Raw genomic sequence first — 17198 nt, forward strand, 5'->3', positions numbered from 1 at the left:
TATTTGAAGATCAAGGGAAGTGCAGAAGAACACTGATGTCCTTAATATTCTCTTTTAAGATTATCTACCTGAATCTGTCTTTTAACAGATTCTACAAACTATTTGTTATTATCACATTTTATAAAATATGCCCTGAAGGTCATACACAGGAAATCTGACCTTATTGTAATTAGAAAAAAAATTAGAGGATATCGAGGAAGGCAAAAAAAAAAAACTGACATTTTCCTGCATTTCCATTGTTGATGCTTCACTAGCCTGTGGTAATCTGATGCTGGTTTGCATTTACAGCATATCTGTTATTATAGTCACATTAACTAGCAAATTCAAAGAGACATTGCACATTTATATAAAGGGAAAATGCTGCACATATACATTTAAAATACAAGATTTTTCTGTAAATATATTAGATCAAGGAAAACATATTTTAGAGAAAGCAATCATAATTACGGTATTATTACAATTTAGGGTAGTCATGAATGTTTCCTCTCTTTCTGAAATCTGTGGAGTGATGTTTATTATTCACACATTTTGCAGGAAGTGTGTACAGGGACTATGCTGTTTTGTTTGTTATGAACAGTGCTGTATACAGCCAGTGTTGGTCCTTGGTTGTAAGATGAACTCTGCCCAGGTGGTGATTTGTCATTTCATCCTCTAGATGAGGAAATAAATAAACGTAGTCCATGTGTCTATCCCATCAGGTCTATTCAATAAGGCAAAGCGCTGCACGCCATAACATCTGCACGTCGCCGTCATTTGACTTTTAACATTTCAAAATCTCATTGGTGTCTGTTGGTCACATTATTGAATAAACCTGTTGTGTTGTTTGAATGTTGATATTTAACTGATGTTTATATAGAGTATGCTATGCACAGCTATAAGTTGCTTGCCGCGTTATTCTAGATATTAATACCATATTCCTCTTTTTATTTTTCAGTTCCTTTATCAACAACTCCAGTAAGTACAAAAAAGGTAGAATGTGTAAAATCTGATTGTAGTATAAATCCTAGGACTATCAGGCTGTTTTTGAAGGTTCGGAGCTTGGAATGTCTAATATCATGATATTTAACCAAGCCCCACTGTATAACCACTGCAGACCTCCTGACTGGTTAGACTGTATCATTGAGTCTTGCTTTATTGAAATGTACATACATTTCAAACATATATGCCAAATGCTGTTGGTGCCTGTATAAAGCATTATTCAATGAGACTGTCCTGGTCCTTATGTGCTGCTGGGCCCAGGGCACCTGCCTGACCTGCTATGGCTAAAAGATGATTGAATGCAACTGATGGTTGTACTTTGCACATCATCATTACTCTTTTCAAAGCTGAACTCCAGGCAAGCAGATTAACAAACAGATGAAATACATACATGGGAGCTGTTTTACCTGCTAAAGGATTTGTCTTTTTGTCCATGCAGTCTTTAGATTTTCACAGCTCAGCCACATAGCACATTCACGACTGACAGGGACGGATATCTGAATTCTATCTACAGCAGTTTCATAACACTTTCAGCTCCAATCCTTAGGAGGAACAGTGAAAAGAGAAGCAGCAGGCTTGTCAGCTCATGTCTCTGTCACATCTTCTCTCCTTCTGTTAGCATGTAATTTGTCCTTTGTCTCCTTGTTCTGCTTCTGCATCTTTCAGTCTGAACTTTTCTGTGCAGGCATTGCAACAGGTTGATCCCAGGTCAGATTCAAGCTACTTACACCCTTTGCATTTAAACATATACATTTACTAATGTATAAATGAGCACAGAGCTGAATTAATTTTACAAAAAAAGAAAAAAGACACAAGTCCATCTAGTTCAACCAAAAAAAAAAATACAATCCCATATACACAATCCTATACCCACAGTTGATCCAGAGGAAGGCAAAAAAAAACAGCAATGCATGATCCATTTTGCTACAGCAGGGGAAAAAATACAGATTTTCCCTGGATGGACCTTACTTATAAATGTTAGTACCCAGTTATATCATGTACATTTATGAAATAATCCAGGCCTTTTTTAAGCAATCTAGTGAGCTGGCCAGAACATCCTCTGGAGGGAGTATATTCCATGATTTCACAGTTTTACTGTGAAGAAACCTTTCCGTATTTGGAGATTTTTTGTTTCCTCTAGACGTAAAGAGTGCCCCCTTGTCCTCTGTAATGACCTTAAATTTAATAACTCAACACCAAGTTCACTATTTGAACCACCTATGTATTTGTACATGTTGATCATATCCCCCCTTACTCTCCTCTTCTCAAGAGGGAATAGATTCATTTCCTCTAATCTTTCCTCATAGCTGAGCTCCTCCATGCCTATTATCAATTTTGTTGCCATTCTCTGCACTTTCTCCAGTTCCCCGATATCCTTTTTGAGAACTGGTGCCCAAAACTGAACTGCATATTCCAGCTGAGGTCTTACTAACGATTTTTACTGGGGCAAAATTATATCTCTCTCTCTGAAGTGCATACCTCTCTTAACAAGAAAGGACTTTGCTCGCTTTGAAAACCGCAGCTTGGATTTGCATGCTATTATTCAGCTTATTATCTACCAAAACCCCCAGATTCTTCTCCACCATTGATTCCCCCTATTGTTCTACCCCTAGTATGTATGATGCATGTATATTCTTAGCCCCCAAGTTCATAACTTTACATTCATCAACATTAAACCTCATTTGACACTTATTTGCCCAATTAGACAGAGCATTGAGGTTGGCTTGTAAATTTCAGACATCCTGTAAGGACGTTATTCCACTACATGGCTTAGTGTCATCTGCAAAGACAGAAATTGTACTTTTAATCCCAGTCTCTATATCTATTATAACAATATAATAAAGTAAGGGTCCCAACGCTGAACCTTGGGGTACACCACTGATAACCTTAGACCATTCAGAGTAAGAGTCATTAACCACTACTCTCTGAATCCTGGTCTTTTAGCCAGTTTTCTATCCATTTAGAAATTGACCTTTCCAAGCCTGTAGACCAGGCATGTCCAAAGTCCGAATGTGTAAAAGGGGAAAGGGAAAGAGGAAAATTTGCGCTTGGTAAAGAATAAGTGAAATAAAGTGAAAAATATATTAATAATCCCTGAGGGATCCTGCAGCTAGACACTAAAACCTTGATAACAAGTAAAAAAAACATATATAAAAAACAGTGTAGTGCTGGAAACTAAATCAAAATGAATAAACAATAAACGTAAAAATTGAAAAATACGTGACATTCAAAAACTTTAAAAAACAAACAAAGTGAAAATCTTAGGATACATGCAATTAACATATAATATATTCAAATGGTGAGTGATCAGTGAAAACAATGAGTCCAATGAATCAGCAGATGGAATTCCAGAAAGGAAAGTTCAAAATTCAAAAGGAAGCTATGAACATCCAGTGCGTATTGAGTAGTTCCAGATAAACGTGAAATTAGCCCATCACCTGATAGTAAAATGAAAGGCTTACCAGAAAGCCTGTGACCGCCCTTCTCAAAATCAAGAGGGTTTATTGTGGGTATAAAATACAAACTCTCGTGTTCAGCGAGAGGTAATAAAATATCCTTGCAAGGAATTATAAAACAAAGTAGCTCCGTTTAGCATCAAGCCGCCTATGGGGAAGAAAAACCGTGCATGCGCAATGCGTGTGCATGTCGCCCGACAATCATTTCATCACACTGACATCATCAGGGGCACGCCAAATGGAGCTACTTTGTTTTATAATTCCTTGCAAGGATATTTTATTACCTCTCGCTGAACACAAGAGTTTGTATTTTATACCCACAATAAACCCTCTTGATTTTTAAAGCTGAGGTTCACCCATAGAGAACACATTTTCCCCTTAGATGGATGCTCGTTTTGTCTAGGGGAATCGGTTAGTTGTTTTAAAATATGAGCTGTACTTACCGTTTACGAGATGCATCTTCTCCGTCGCTTCCGGGTATGGGCTGCGGGACTGGGCGTTCCTATTTTGATTGACAGTCTTCCGAGAGGCTTCCGACGGTCGCATCCATCGCGTCACGATTTTCCAAAAGAAGCCGAACGTCGGTGCGCAGGCGCAGTATAGAGCCGCACCGACGTTCGGCTTCTTTCGGCTACGAGTGACGCGATGGATGCGACCGTCGGAAGCCTCTCGGAAGACTGTCAATCAAGAAGGAACGCCCGCTCCCGAAGACCCATACCCGGAAGTGGCAGAGAAGATGCATCTCGTAAACGGTAAGTACAGCTCATATTTTAAAACAACTAGCCGATTCCCCTAGATAAAACGAGCATGCATCAAAGGGGAGAAGAGAAAAAAAAACCGAATTGGGTGAACTCCCGCTTTAAACGCCTGCACTATGGAACTCTTTTTTTGTTTCTTTTCCATTGCGGCACACCCACCCCCACTTTGAGTGTGTATTCAACACTATACACACACACCTGTGATATTCCTGGAAGGACCTGTGAGCCGTGGATGGAGCCATAGAAGGTGTGAGAGACGGAGGATTTTCTCAGCTGCTCTGCAGGATATCTTCATCATATAAGCCTGTTTTGACCCCCCTGAGAAGGGCGGTCACAGGCTTTCTGGTAAGCCTTCTATTTTACTATCAGGTGATCGGCTGATTTCACGTTTATCTGGAACTACTCAACATACACTGGATGTTCATAGCTTCCTTTTGAATTTTGAACTTTCCTTTCTGGATTTCCATCTGCTGATTCATTGGACTCATTGTTTTCACTGATCACTCACCATTTGAATATATTATATGTTAGTTGCATATATCCTAAGATTTTCACTTTATTGTTTTTTTGAAGGTTTTTGAATGTCACGTATTTTTCAATTTTTACGTTTATTGTTTATTCGTTTTGATTTAAATTCCAGCGCTACACTGTTTTTTACATATGTCCAAAGTCCAGCACGCCGGCCTGGTTATCTAAACCAGCTATTCTCAACCAGTGTGCTGCGGGATCAGGGGAGAAAAGGACTGTCGGATGAGCCCATCCCCCTGCCAAACTATACATGGCACTGTGAGAACCGTCAGCCTCAAAAGTGAAAGTAAAAAGTGCAGGGCAATATGCTGTGCTCTCTGCTTCCCCCTACAGTGCAGTACTCAGCTGAACGAGGACACAAGGAACTGTGCTAATGTTTAAGTCTATGAAACCAGATGTATTGGGTATTGGGGGGGGGGGCTCTCTGTGCACCCTGATGTATGGGGGGGGGTTCTCTGTGCACCCTGATGTATGGGGGGACTCTCGGTGCACCCTGATGCATGGGGGGGGGTTCTCTGGGGACCCTGATGTATGGGGGGGCTCTCTGGGGACCCTGATGTATGGGGGGGGGCTCTTTGTGCACCCTGATGTATGGGGGGCTCTCTGTGCACCCTGATGTATGGGGGGCTCTCTGTGCACCCTGATGTATGGGGGGGCTCTCTGGGAACCATGATGTAAGGAGAGGCTCTCTGGGGACCCTGATGTATGGGGGAGGCTCTCTGGGGACCCTGTATGGGGGAGGCTCTCTGGGGACCCTGTATGGGGGGAGGCTCTCTGGGGACCCTGATGTATGGGGGAGGCTCTCTGGGGACCCTGATGCATGGGGGGGGGGTTCTCTGGGGACCCTGATGTATGGGGGGCTCTCTGGGGACCCTAATGTATGGGGGCTCTCTGTGGACCCTAATGTATGGAGGGGCTCTGGGAACCATGATGTATGGGGGGGCTCTCTGGGAACCCTGATGTAAGGGGGGGCTCTCTGGAGACCTTGCTGTATAGGGGGCTCTCTGGGGACCCTGATGTAAGGCGGGGCTCTTTGGGGACCCTGATGTATGGGGGAGGCTCTCTGGGGACCCTAATGTAAGGGGGGGGTCTTTGGGGACCCTGATGTATGGGGGAGGCTCTCTGGGGATGCTGTTTGGGGGGAGGCTCTCTGGGGACCCTGTATGGGGGAGGCTCTCTGGGGACCCTGTATGGGGGAGGCTCTCTGGGGACCCTGTATGGGGTGAGGCTCTCTGGGGACCCTGATGTAAGGGGGCTCTCTGGGGACCCTGATGTATGGGGGGAGACTCTGGGGACCCTGATGTATGGGGGGAGGCTCTCTGGGGAACCTGATGTAAGGGAGGGCTCTCTGGGAGCATTCGTCTATGTGTCAAGAACGAGTGCGACAACGGCAAGAGAATTCTTGTTGGACAGTGTATTTAGTGCTCGAACAAACACACTTAGACCACATTTTAATGGTTCAAAGAATGTCAGACAAAAAGGTCGGCCCTCACGCATGTTCACTTAATCAAATCTGTCCCTCTTTGAAAAAAGTTTGGACACCTGCTGTAGACTTTACCTTACACATGAGTTGTGTGTGTATTTCAATCTCCAAGAAGTTCAAGTTTAAAGTAAACCTGTGATGAACAAATCCTTCAATGATATTTGCTTTTATTTAGGTGTTTTACCACCTATTATTTGTATCATATATCGTTGTAAGTTACGTGCATACATGTGTTCTTTGTACTCTTCCCTGATTGCAAACATTTAAAATCAAAAATTGAATGTATCCAAAAATACATATTAAAGACTGTCACATAACTTTAGGTATCATAAAGTTTCAGTGCATATCAAAAGCCAAAAAGACTTCAAGAGTGAATGTGATGAGCAAAAGACACATTTCCTGGTACTAATAAATAGGCATTTCCCCAACACCACCGCCATAGTGCAATCCTGTTTGACTCTGCCTAATCTATCTATACAGAGGCTGAAGTATTGGGAAGCACTGGCAGCTATCTGTGGTGTGTACTGGTATGCACTGGCATCTTATGGTGCCTATACCTATGCAATAGGTTTTTATTCATTTGCTTTTTGCAGCAGGGGTTTAATATTGCCATTCATAAAATACACTGTATATCAATATTTGTTTATACTTTTTTTTTTTCAGGCTCCCCCTATTCCTGTAACAGTAAGTTTATTTTTTTTCCTGATGACCAAATTGATAGGATAGCATATAAAACAATCAGTAGTATTCCACATTGAGATCTTAGTGTAAATGTGGATTAGTGAGAGTAATGCCGCGTACACACGATCATTTTTCGGCATGAAAAAAAAACGTTGTTTTTAAAAACGTCATTTAAAATGATCGTGTGTGGGCTGCACAAAAAAAATTCGAACATGCTGCATTTTTTAACGTCGTTTTAAAAAAATTTGTTTTTTTTTTTGTAAAAAATGATCGTGTGGGCTAAAACTACGTTTTAAACCCGCGCATGCTCAGAAGCAAGTTATGAGATGGGAGCGCTCGTTCTGGTAAAACTACAGTTCCTAATGGAGTAAGCACATTCATCACGCTGTAACAGACAAAAAAGCGCCAATCGTCGTTTACTAACAAGGAATCAGCTAAAGCAGCCCAAAGGCGATTAGAACTTCCCCTTTAGAGTGCCGTTGTACATGTTGTACGTCACCGCGCTTTGTTCATCATTTTTGAAAAACGATGGTGTGTGGGCAACGTCGTTTTTAATGATGAAGTTGGAAAAACTTTGTTTTTTGGACATGCCGAAAAATGATTGTGTGTACGCGGCATTAGGCTTTAGGGTTTAGAAGGTTTAAGCACAGGTGTGCCTTTAACCAAACTAACAACAGGCCAACCCTCTGTAGCCTTCTAAATCTTTTTTCCTTCCCTGTTTACTGACCTCAATAGCACAGCTGCAACCTCTTCTAATGTTTTAAATCCCTTATGCTTCTGCAGTATTGGCACTGCATGTACAGAGATCCTTCATAGATTTATATGGCACCTCACATTATATTTATAACCTCTACTGTACCAAAACCCCTTTCCAACCTGAGATTAAAATGTTCTCCTATCTCTTAGGCCGCGTACACACGGTCGGACAAAACCGATGAGAATGGACCGAGGTTCAGTTTAATTGGTCCAAACCGACCGTGTGTAAAACCCATCGGTCTGTTGTCCTTCGGTCCAAAATTGTAAAACATGCTTCAAAATCGAACCGATGGCCCGCTGCCCGATTGGTCCAAACCGATGGTTAGTACAGAAAGCATCGGTTCAAAACCCGCGCATGCTCAGAATCAAGTCGACGCATGCTTGGAAGCATTGAACTTCATTTTATTTAGCACGTTGTGTGTTTGATGTCACCGCGTTCTGACCCGGTTTTTGGAACGATGGTGTGTACGCACATCAGACCATCAGGCCACTTCAGCGGTGAACGGATGGAAATGGCCCGTCGGACCATTCTCATCGGTTTGGAACGACCGTGTGTATGCAGCCTAAGATGTTGGGTATATTGACTGTCAAATGAAGGTGATCTGATTTTGAAACTCTCACGTCCTACAGCCTTGTGAAAGCAGCGGATGTCCACCAGCAGACTGTAAAGATGGCGAAAAAGCAGTAGAGATGCCAAGCTCAGAGAATTCTTGCTGTCCCTCATACACTTGTAGTAAGTACATTGCTAGAAGTACATTGCTCTTCAGCAGATTTAGTCTAAACTTACACTGTTCACACTGCCCCCCCCCCCCCATGTGTGAAGTCAAGGTGTGGCTTTTTGTCAGTCATGACACAGCTGGATAAAAGGGGGTAGAACATAGTGGAAAGATGGTGGAGTTTCCTGTCAATAGGAATCCAGTACCTAAAACTAAAACAGCAGTGGGCATTGCATTTGTGCCAAGGAATCTAATTTCCTAGATGTCATAGGACATTGTTGCAGCAGTGCTCACATGAATGACACATCTCAGAACATGCATGCATAAAAAGTGTATAATTTTCAACAGTACCTCCTCTTCAATCACCAACTACTCTTCCAGTGGTATCAATGTAGTTCATGTGTCTATCCCATAAGGTCTGTTCAATAAGGCAAAGTGCTGCAATCCATAAAATCTGCACCTAGCTATAATTTAACGTTTAACATTTTAAAATCTGATTGGTGGCTATTGGTCACTGCACGTTTCATTTTACATCGTCTTATTGAATACACCTGTTGTGTTGTTTGGATGTTGATATTTCAATGATGTTTATATAGAGTATGCTATACACAGTTATACACAGCTGGATAAAAGGGGGTAGGACATGGAGAGATGGGGGAGTTTCCTGTCAATAGGACTCCAGTACCAGAAACTAAAACAGCCGTGTGCATTTTATTTGTGCTAAGGAATCTAACTTCACAGATCTGTAGGACATTTTTGCAGCAGTGCTCATATGGAAGACACATCCCAGAACATTCATCTGGTAATATTAGTAGTAGTATAGCTTCCTGTTTACTGACAAATGTATCATTTTCAACAGTACCTCCACCTCCACCACCAACTACTCCTTCAGTGGAAACAACTACACGTGGTGTAAGTATCATTATGACATAAGTAATATTTCACCAAATTACATTAGGAGAAATGATAACAATAATGTGTGCCAACCAACATTTTATTCTTTGTATCTTTTCCAGCCCGAATGTCACGGTATCACATGCAATGTGCCTGTGTGCTTACGGAATGGAGAAAGAGAAGTCCAGATTCCCACCTCTGACACTTGCTGTCCAGCATATGAATGTCGTAAGTGTAATTGTGGACTATTTTTATAGCAGATTAGAAGGAAAGTTGTTGGTTTATTCAGTTTCCAAAACATGTTTTTCTTATCTATTTAAATATTTATATTTACAATTCAAAGTCTAGTCCAGAATGCTTTAATGATACTGGTGTCACGGAGCACTATGGCAACGATCAGAGCAGAAGGTGTTTGCCTTCAGACACCTTCTCTATGATGCAAACTCACTAGTGACCTTCCTAAAGAGCAGGCAATGAGGTGGAAAATGAGGGGGATAATTCACACTTTTGGGTGGAATTGTACACCAAAGTGTCTCTGTATTTGAAGCAAACTTTACACTGCATTAAGGAAGAAAGCAACATTTGTAATTTGATTGGCTTTCTAAGTAGATGGATAGAGCATTGTCACTTTACAAAGAGAATATTAACAAAATTTGTGAGACAAGGCTCACTTCAAAATGTATTTAATGTGTAAGTAAAATGCAACTTCCTGAATTTTTGCACATGGGGGAAAAATCTAAATGAACATGTACTTCACCAGATTTATCAAGCTAAGAGAACATTCAGTTTTACCATTTAAATGATGTATCTTTCTGTATGTAGTGAAGGTTAATCTCCAGGACTTAATTTTGCCTACACACTCCAAAAAGGTTGTCTGATAAAATTTGTATTAATGTGTTTTTTGTTTTATAGAGTGTGATCCATGCCCATCAGCGCCCTATTGTGGGGATATGCAGCTAATTGTGATCTTCGACTTGGATACAGAGTGTTGTCCAATATATAAATGCAGTAAGTAATTATACACATGTTTTTCATACTTAAAGAGGAAGTAAATGCTCTTCATTTATTTTAGCTTATAATAAAGCTTACCTGTGAATAAAGGAAATATCTCCTAATTTAGGAGATATTCTAGTGGGCAGCAGCTAGTGACGTCATCAGTGCATGCGCTCTGAAGTAACAGAGTGCCTGTGCTATTCCTTCAGAGCTGTGTACTGTGCTAGAGACTTGAAAGACTTTAGAGACGTGATAGACGTGATCGCTGCTCAGTCATTTCACTGTGTGAAAAGGAAGCCTCTGCAGCAGTGACATCAGTGACAGCAATGACAGCGCGTCACTAGAGGGCATGATTTCAAGGTAAGGCTCTCATAATATGCAAGTACGTGGTGCATACTAGCTCATTATGATATTGCCTTGCAGGAAGATATGATATTGCCTGGCAAGGAAATGCCATTTGCATCTAGACTGGCCCTTAAAAAAAAAAACAAGCACTGTTTATGGGTCCTTATACATCAGCCATTTACATACACTACAATATCTGAAATAAGGTGCCAAAAGAAAATTACCTCACTAAGGGATGATAAAAATGCAATAGTTTACATATTTCCAGTCGTTTCTTTTCCAGGATTATGGTATTGAGACAAGCTATTAGTCTGGTACCCACACTTAATAATTGTGATTGGAGGGTTTCTCATGAGAATTTATTTGAATATTCATGAGTTGGGTAGGTCTCAGCAGATAGATAAATCATCATTTTAGAACTGACATTGCAGGTTTTGTTTACTAAAGAGATAGTGAATGTTCATTTTTCCAAGATAAATCCATGTTTGTTCTGAATATCTTGTACAAAGGAAATAAAAAAAATAAAAAATTGAAGTGAACACAATTTTACTTCAACATTCTTTATTGCTTTAGACCTTTGCCTGCCTTAAAGTGGCTCTTAGGGCAGTATTTTTTTTTTTTACCATAACAAATTCTCTGCATTAAGGTAAAAAACCTTCTCCATGCAGCCCCCTCCCCCTTACATTTACCTGAGCCCAGTCTCAATCCAGCAATGTGCACGGCAGCAGCAACTCTCTCGGCTCTCTCCCTCTCCTTTGATTTAAAGACAACAGCAGGGGTCATTGACTCCTGCTGCTGTCAATCAAAGCCAATGAGGAGGGGGTGGGGTGAGGCCAAACCCTGAAATGTGTGGATGAGCGGAGGAGACAGGAGCACTGGAGAAGTATCTCAGAAAAGGAGGATTGGGGCTGCTTTGTGTAAAACTATTAAACAAAGCAGGTAAGTATGACAAGTTTTTATTAAAAAAATATATTGGTAATTTACATCACTTCAAGATCTGCCAAAAAGAACTCTGAAATTAAACTCAATCATCACCATGGTAAAAATATCTTGCAATAACATCCATGCATCCATGCTTACCATATAATACCTCCTCTGATGATTGCAGAAAATAATCAGAAAATAATACCTTACAAACCTCCCTACACTGCTGGGTGTTAACATGATTTACTTTGGGGGCTAACAGTTTTCTGTTAGCTGCTCTCATAATGAAAGGAAAACACAGATTGGTCATGTACTGTAGTTTGAGCATGTCTGCTCCCTAATATAGTGTGGTGCTGTGATTCCGTAAAAGTATCTAGAGCTGATATTTTGTCTCTTTACATTACAGTACCAATACCAACAACACAACAGCCACCTCTACCCGAGACTGTAAGTCATTACACAATATTCTACCAACATGAAACATTATTTTCAACTTGCTATTTATATTATATTTTTTCCTTTAAATCATTATAATGTATACTTTTGATTCTGTTGTTGAAGCTTTTGTTTTTAATATAATATCGTCCAAATTATATTTCATTATATTCTCTAAATATGCTTGCTTACCATCTACATTTCTGGATGAATAATATATTGAGACAAGAAAATAAATGATAAACAATGCTATAAACAGAGCATGTAAATACAATGAGTAAATTCAACTGAAAGTTAATAATATAGAATTAAAAATCCTGCACAATAATGTGATCCTTTAAAACTGGATATTTGATATTTGATACAAAATGTGTCTATTGTCACAATGCTGACAAAATATGACTGCATTTTAACATGATTTTAGCTTCACCTGACATTTTTCATTCTGTTCATTCATAGACGACACCCACTCTACCTACACCTCCAGTAAGTTATGCAAGTTGTTATCTTCATAATGTATATATCATTTGTTAATGTGCTAAGGAAGCAGTGTGGACACCGGAGCTCAGGTAAAGTCAATAATATACATAGGCTGGCATATGTACCCTGCTGTGGTTTGTACTTTTGAGATTTTGCACAATAAAGGCATTTTTATTAGAGTGCGGCTGTCCAGACCTTCCCTCTTCTAATTACCTAATCCTATTCTCACTACTGACATAGAGACAGTGTGGAGGCTTTCATTTGATAAAACAACAGGGCCTTGCCTACTCATGTCAACAGATGACTGGTGATCTGATAAATGTGGGGCAATAATCAATAAGCAGCAGGAGAGGTGTAGGAAGGACAGGTCCAAAGAATGAATGAAGGGAGATTCAGGGAGATTCTTGCACTTTGTGTCTTCAGACAAAACTTCCTTCCCTGAAAACAGAAGAGTGAGCAGTACAGTAGTGACAATTCAATTCTCACTCCAAAACTCATGAAACTATCTAAAAGTCAGAGGCAGGAGCACCTTATATGATCTCACATTGCAGATATAAAGCTATGAGGTTATAAGACAGGGTTGCTTGGAAACTGTCGCATGTCAGGACGTGATCTGCTCTTTTCCTGGAGAAATTTAAGACAGATAACATTTTTTGGGTGGCCGCTTAGGTGCAAAAAAAAAAATATTTTTTTAGATGTTTCCCTATCAGATAACAAATGAGTTCAGGTCCATTTTAATAACGAATCCTTTCTTTGAAGGGAAACTAGGTCAAAGAAAATAATACTTTTGGTTGGATTACCCTTTCAGTTACTACTAACACTTTTTCCTGTATTTGATGATTTTACACATATGTGCAGACACTTACACATAATTGTATTTTTGTTTCCAAAAGCCACCATGCTTGAATGTGCTCTGTCCTCCTGTGACTTGTACGAAGATGGGTGCAGTCCCAGGGGTAGTTGAACCTTCTTCTGCCACTCGCTGTTGTCCAGTTATTGAATGCCGTAAGTTGACTTGTACAAAGTAATTTTTTGTTAGATAACACCATGAAGAAGTAAAAATTAAAAATAAATGTTCAGTTTATGCACAGTTTTCATTTTTCTCTAAAGCATGCCAGTGCTTAAAACAGAAGGTTATTTGCTTTTATCACAAAAATATCATCATCCCCAATACCCAAAAAAAGGGTTTACTCCAGTTTTAAGTGTAGTAAGTTGAGCCATACCAATTATTCTTTATGCAGCATGACCAACTGTGCAATCATATACTGGCCAGATTTTATGTATTACCTTGGGGAGATGCAGACTAGAATACTGCAATCACTGAGCAGCAAATTATATCATCTGTGATGTATTTCAGTTATCTTGCAACCCTGGTCTGTTAGTGGGCCCTAAGGACAGGGTTGATGACCACTAATATACAGATTTATTCCAAACTGCCTATCTACAGTACATTTCAGGCTAGACAGCCAGCACCAAAGCAGTGTATGTGTAACATGTCTGACTGTACTTTACCTTTCATTTTGAAATGACAATTTCTTGTTCATTTAATACTTGCTTACTGTTTAAGGTGTTGTTTATTCTTTACATGCAGAATGTCAAGAGGAATGCTATATTCCCACATGCGATGATAACAGGCCACCACTGCTGCTTGGAGATCCTGCAACAGAGTGCTGTCCCGAGCATGAATGTCGTAAGTGTCTTTATAGCAGAAGAGTGAGGGAACTTTGCATGTCGTAAGTCTGAAAATGCACCGTCGTATCTATGCGCTCATTCTTAAAATGAGCTACGCCTTATGGTTGCCAAGATACGACCGACGTAAGTCTCCTACGCTGTCGTATCTTGGGTGCATATTTACGCTGGCCGCTAGGGGCGCTTACGTTGATTTACGCGTCAAATATGTAAATGAGCAAGATACGCTGATTCACGAATGTACGTACGCCCGTCGCAGTAAGCTACGCCGTTTACGTAAGACATACCCCGGCGTAAAGATCAAACACCGCTATAGGTGGCGCAGCCCATGCAAGTTATGGATGACGGAACAGCCGTCGCATTTTACGTCGTTTGCGTAAGTCATACGTGAATGGGGCTGGGCGTAGGTTACGTTCACGTTGAAAGCATTGAGTCGACCTATCTTAGGGAGTATTTGCGACGTGATTCTGAGCATACGCGCACATGCACCGTACCAACCGTCCTTCATTTACATGGGGTCACGGTTAATTTACATGTAGTACGCCCACTACCTGCCTAATTTGAATTAGGCGGGCTTACGCCGGCCCATTCTCGCTACGCCAACGTAACTTTGGGAGCAAGTGCTTTGTGAATACAGCTCTTCCTCTCAGAGCTACGTCGGCGTAGTGCATATGAGATGCGATACGCCGGAACAAAGAAGCGCCGCTCTACCTGAATCCGGCTATATGTGTCTTAATGGAAGCTATTTTATTCTGTCAGTTTATTATAAGTCACTTTTTTGGGGATGGGGATTGTTCTTTGGCTACTTTACCCTGGGTTAAGCTTGACTTTATCTCAGAATGCTGGCAGATTGAATGACACACTTCCTGTATTATTACTTCTTCTGCTCCAGCAGTGATATCTCAGCATTTCCAGTGGCACCCAATTTCTCTGGTTATAATCTTAAATTCGGAAAAAAGGAGCAGGCAGAGTGGAACTCTGTGGCAGGGCCATAGCCAGGAGGTCCAGAGGGGAGATCTTTTGCCTTGATTGCCATAGGTGCAAGTTTATAAGAAAATGCTCATGAGTGCCCAGTGCCCACCTGACCTCTGTCAGAAATATGTTGTTACCTTAATTTGATAAGAGCGCGCAAAGCAGAGTGACCCCCACAACAACAAATCAGACATTAGCTTCCTTGAACCATATTACTGAAAAATAGATTGTGATTGGTTATTGTGCTACATTACAATTAGCTTAATACCATTTTCTAATGCTGATTTGTGTACTTTTTTTTATCTTTTTCAGCACCTCCACCAACCCCACCACCTGTAAGTTTTCACCAGTCAAAAAACGTTATATTAAAGTCCACCCAAGGATCATACTTTTGGATGAATATCAGAACTTATTTTCAGGGAGTCCTCCATTGGCAAGATATCCCCATCACAGTTTCTGGCACCACCTTTCCATATGGCCATTGTAAAGCTTAAAATGGGTGTCATGCTAACTTTATTAAATTATTTCTAATACTGTAGAAAATAAATGAATAATTAGCACCCATCAATGTGAGCATGACTCCACAGTAATGGACCAAGTAGTGAGGTGAATTCAGGAATTTGGGAGAGAATATCTGCCCACCAGAGCCCCCCCCAAAAAAATAAGAAAAATAAGAAATTCTGACAAAATTATTAATCTATTACTAGAATATAATTTTTGGGTAGACTACTCATTTAATCTGTGTCTTTCAGTGGGGGAAAGGTGTCAAATTCACATTGTAATTATCATTGAAAAGGGGATATTACTTTGCCCAAAATGTGTTGGAATCTCCAGAGAAAATTGAGTACTGTCAGTGATAATTTTTTTATTTGCAGTAACATATAAGTATCACGGACAGTACTCAATTTTGTCTGTCACAATTGCACTAATACGGCTACAATCATGTCAAGTAGCTGGAATATTCACAAACATTTCTAATATTGTGAATACATGTGTGTTGGTGAAGAGGGTGCTCAGTGTGCTTCCATTGTACTAGATAATATTTCCAGCATGCACTTTATGCCCGAGAAGTGATGTGCATTCAGTGCCACATATTATGTTGTTATGTATTGTACACAAATTAACTGTTATAGGGCCTCCATGTTGCACCTCCATAATGCTTTTAATAGCACTGAAAATACATTTAACATTTTTTTCATTTCAAGCTTTGACATTAGATTAGATTGCAAAGTACATGCAAACAAGACTTTTCCTAAGCACGCCTATTAGTGATAATTGTACCCCATAACATGACCCTATGACCACTGAAATTGTACAACTCTCTCTATATTGTAGCCACCATGTAGACACGTAACCTGCGCTCCTGAACCCACATGTGGAGCAAATGAGTATAAGATTCAAATTCCAAATGAAGACCATTGCTGCACGTCATTCCTCTGCAGTAAGTGCTGACCTTCATTATCTTATTTTGTTGCGTTCTTTATCTTTAAAGAAAAACTTTGTATTAGAAAACACATGCTACAGCAAGTAGACAGAAATAACAAAAAAATAAAAATAAAAAAAAACTGACATTTTCCTGCATATCCATTGTTGATGCTTCACTAGCCTGTGGTAATCTGATGCTGGTTTGCATTTACAGCATATCTGTTATCATAGTCACATTAACTAGCAAATTCAAAGAGACATTGCACATTTATATAAAGGGAAAATGCTGCACATATACATTTAAAATACAAGATTTTTCTGTAAATATATTAGATCAAGGAAAACATATTTTAGAGAAAGCAATCATAATTACGGTATTATTACAATTTAGGGTAGTCATGAATGTTTCCTCTCTTTCTGAAATCTGTGGAGTGATGTTTATTATTCACACATTTTGCAGGAAGTGTGTACAGGGACTATGCTGTTTTGTTTGTTATGAACAGTGCTGTATACAGCCAGTGTTGGTCCTTGGTTGTAAGATGAACTCTGCCCAGGTGGTGATTTGCCATTCCTCCTCTAGATGAGGAAATAAATAAACGTAGTCCATGTGTCTATCCCATCAGGTCTATTCAATAAGGCAAAGCGCTGCACGCCATAACATCTGCACGTCGCCATCATTTGACTT

At 40.2% G+C, this 17198-nt stretch overlaps 1 protein-coding gene across 1 annotated transcript in view; it reads left to right on the plus strand.

The window, feature by feature from the left end:
• LOC120915832 (otogelin-like protein) overlaps positions 1–17198 on the plus strand; it is a 147359-nt gene that overhangs the window by 70763 nt on the left and 59398 nt on the right. Inside the window, exons 48-49 of the mRNA XM_040326638.1 lie at positions 15401–15423; positions 16424–16529. Of these exons, the coding sequence (XP_040182572.1) occupies positions 15401–15423; positions 16424–16529 (129 nt within the window). The remainder of the gene's footprint in view (positions 1–15400; positions 15424–16423; positions 16530–17198) is intronic.

This window comes from Rana temporaria, chromosome 10 (genome assembly GCF_905171775.1).
Source record: "Rana temporaria chromosome 10, aRanTem1.1, whole genome shotgun sequence".
In the NCBI taxonomy this organism is placed as follows: Eukaryota; Metazoa; Chordata; class Amphibia; order Anura; family Ranidae; genus Rana; species Rana temporaria.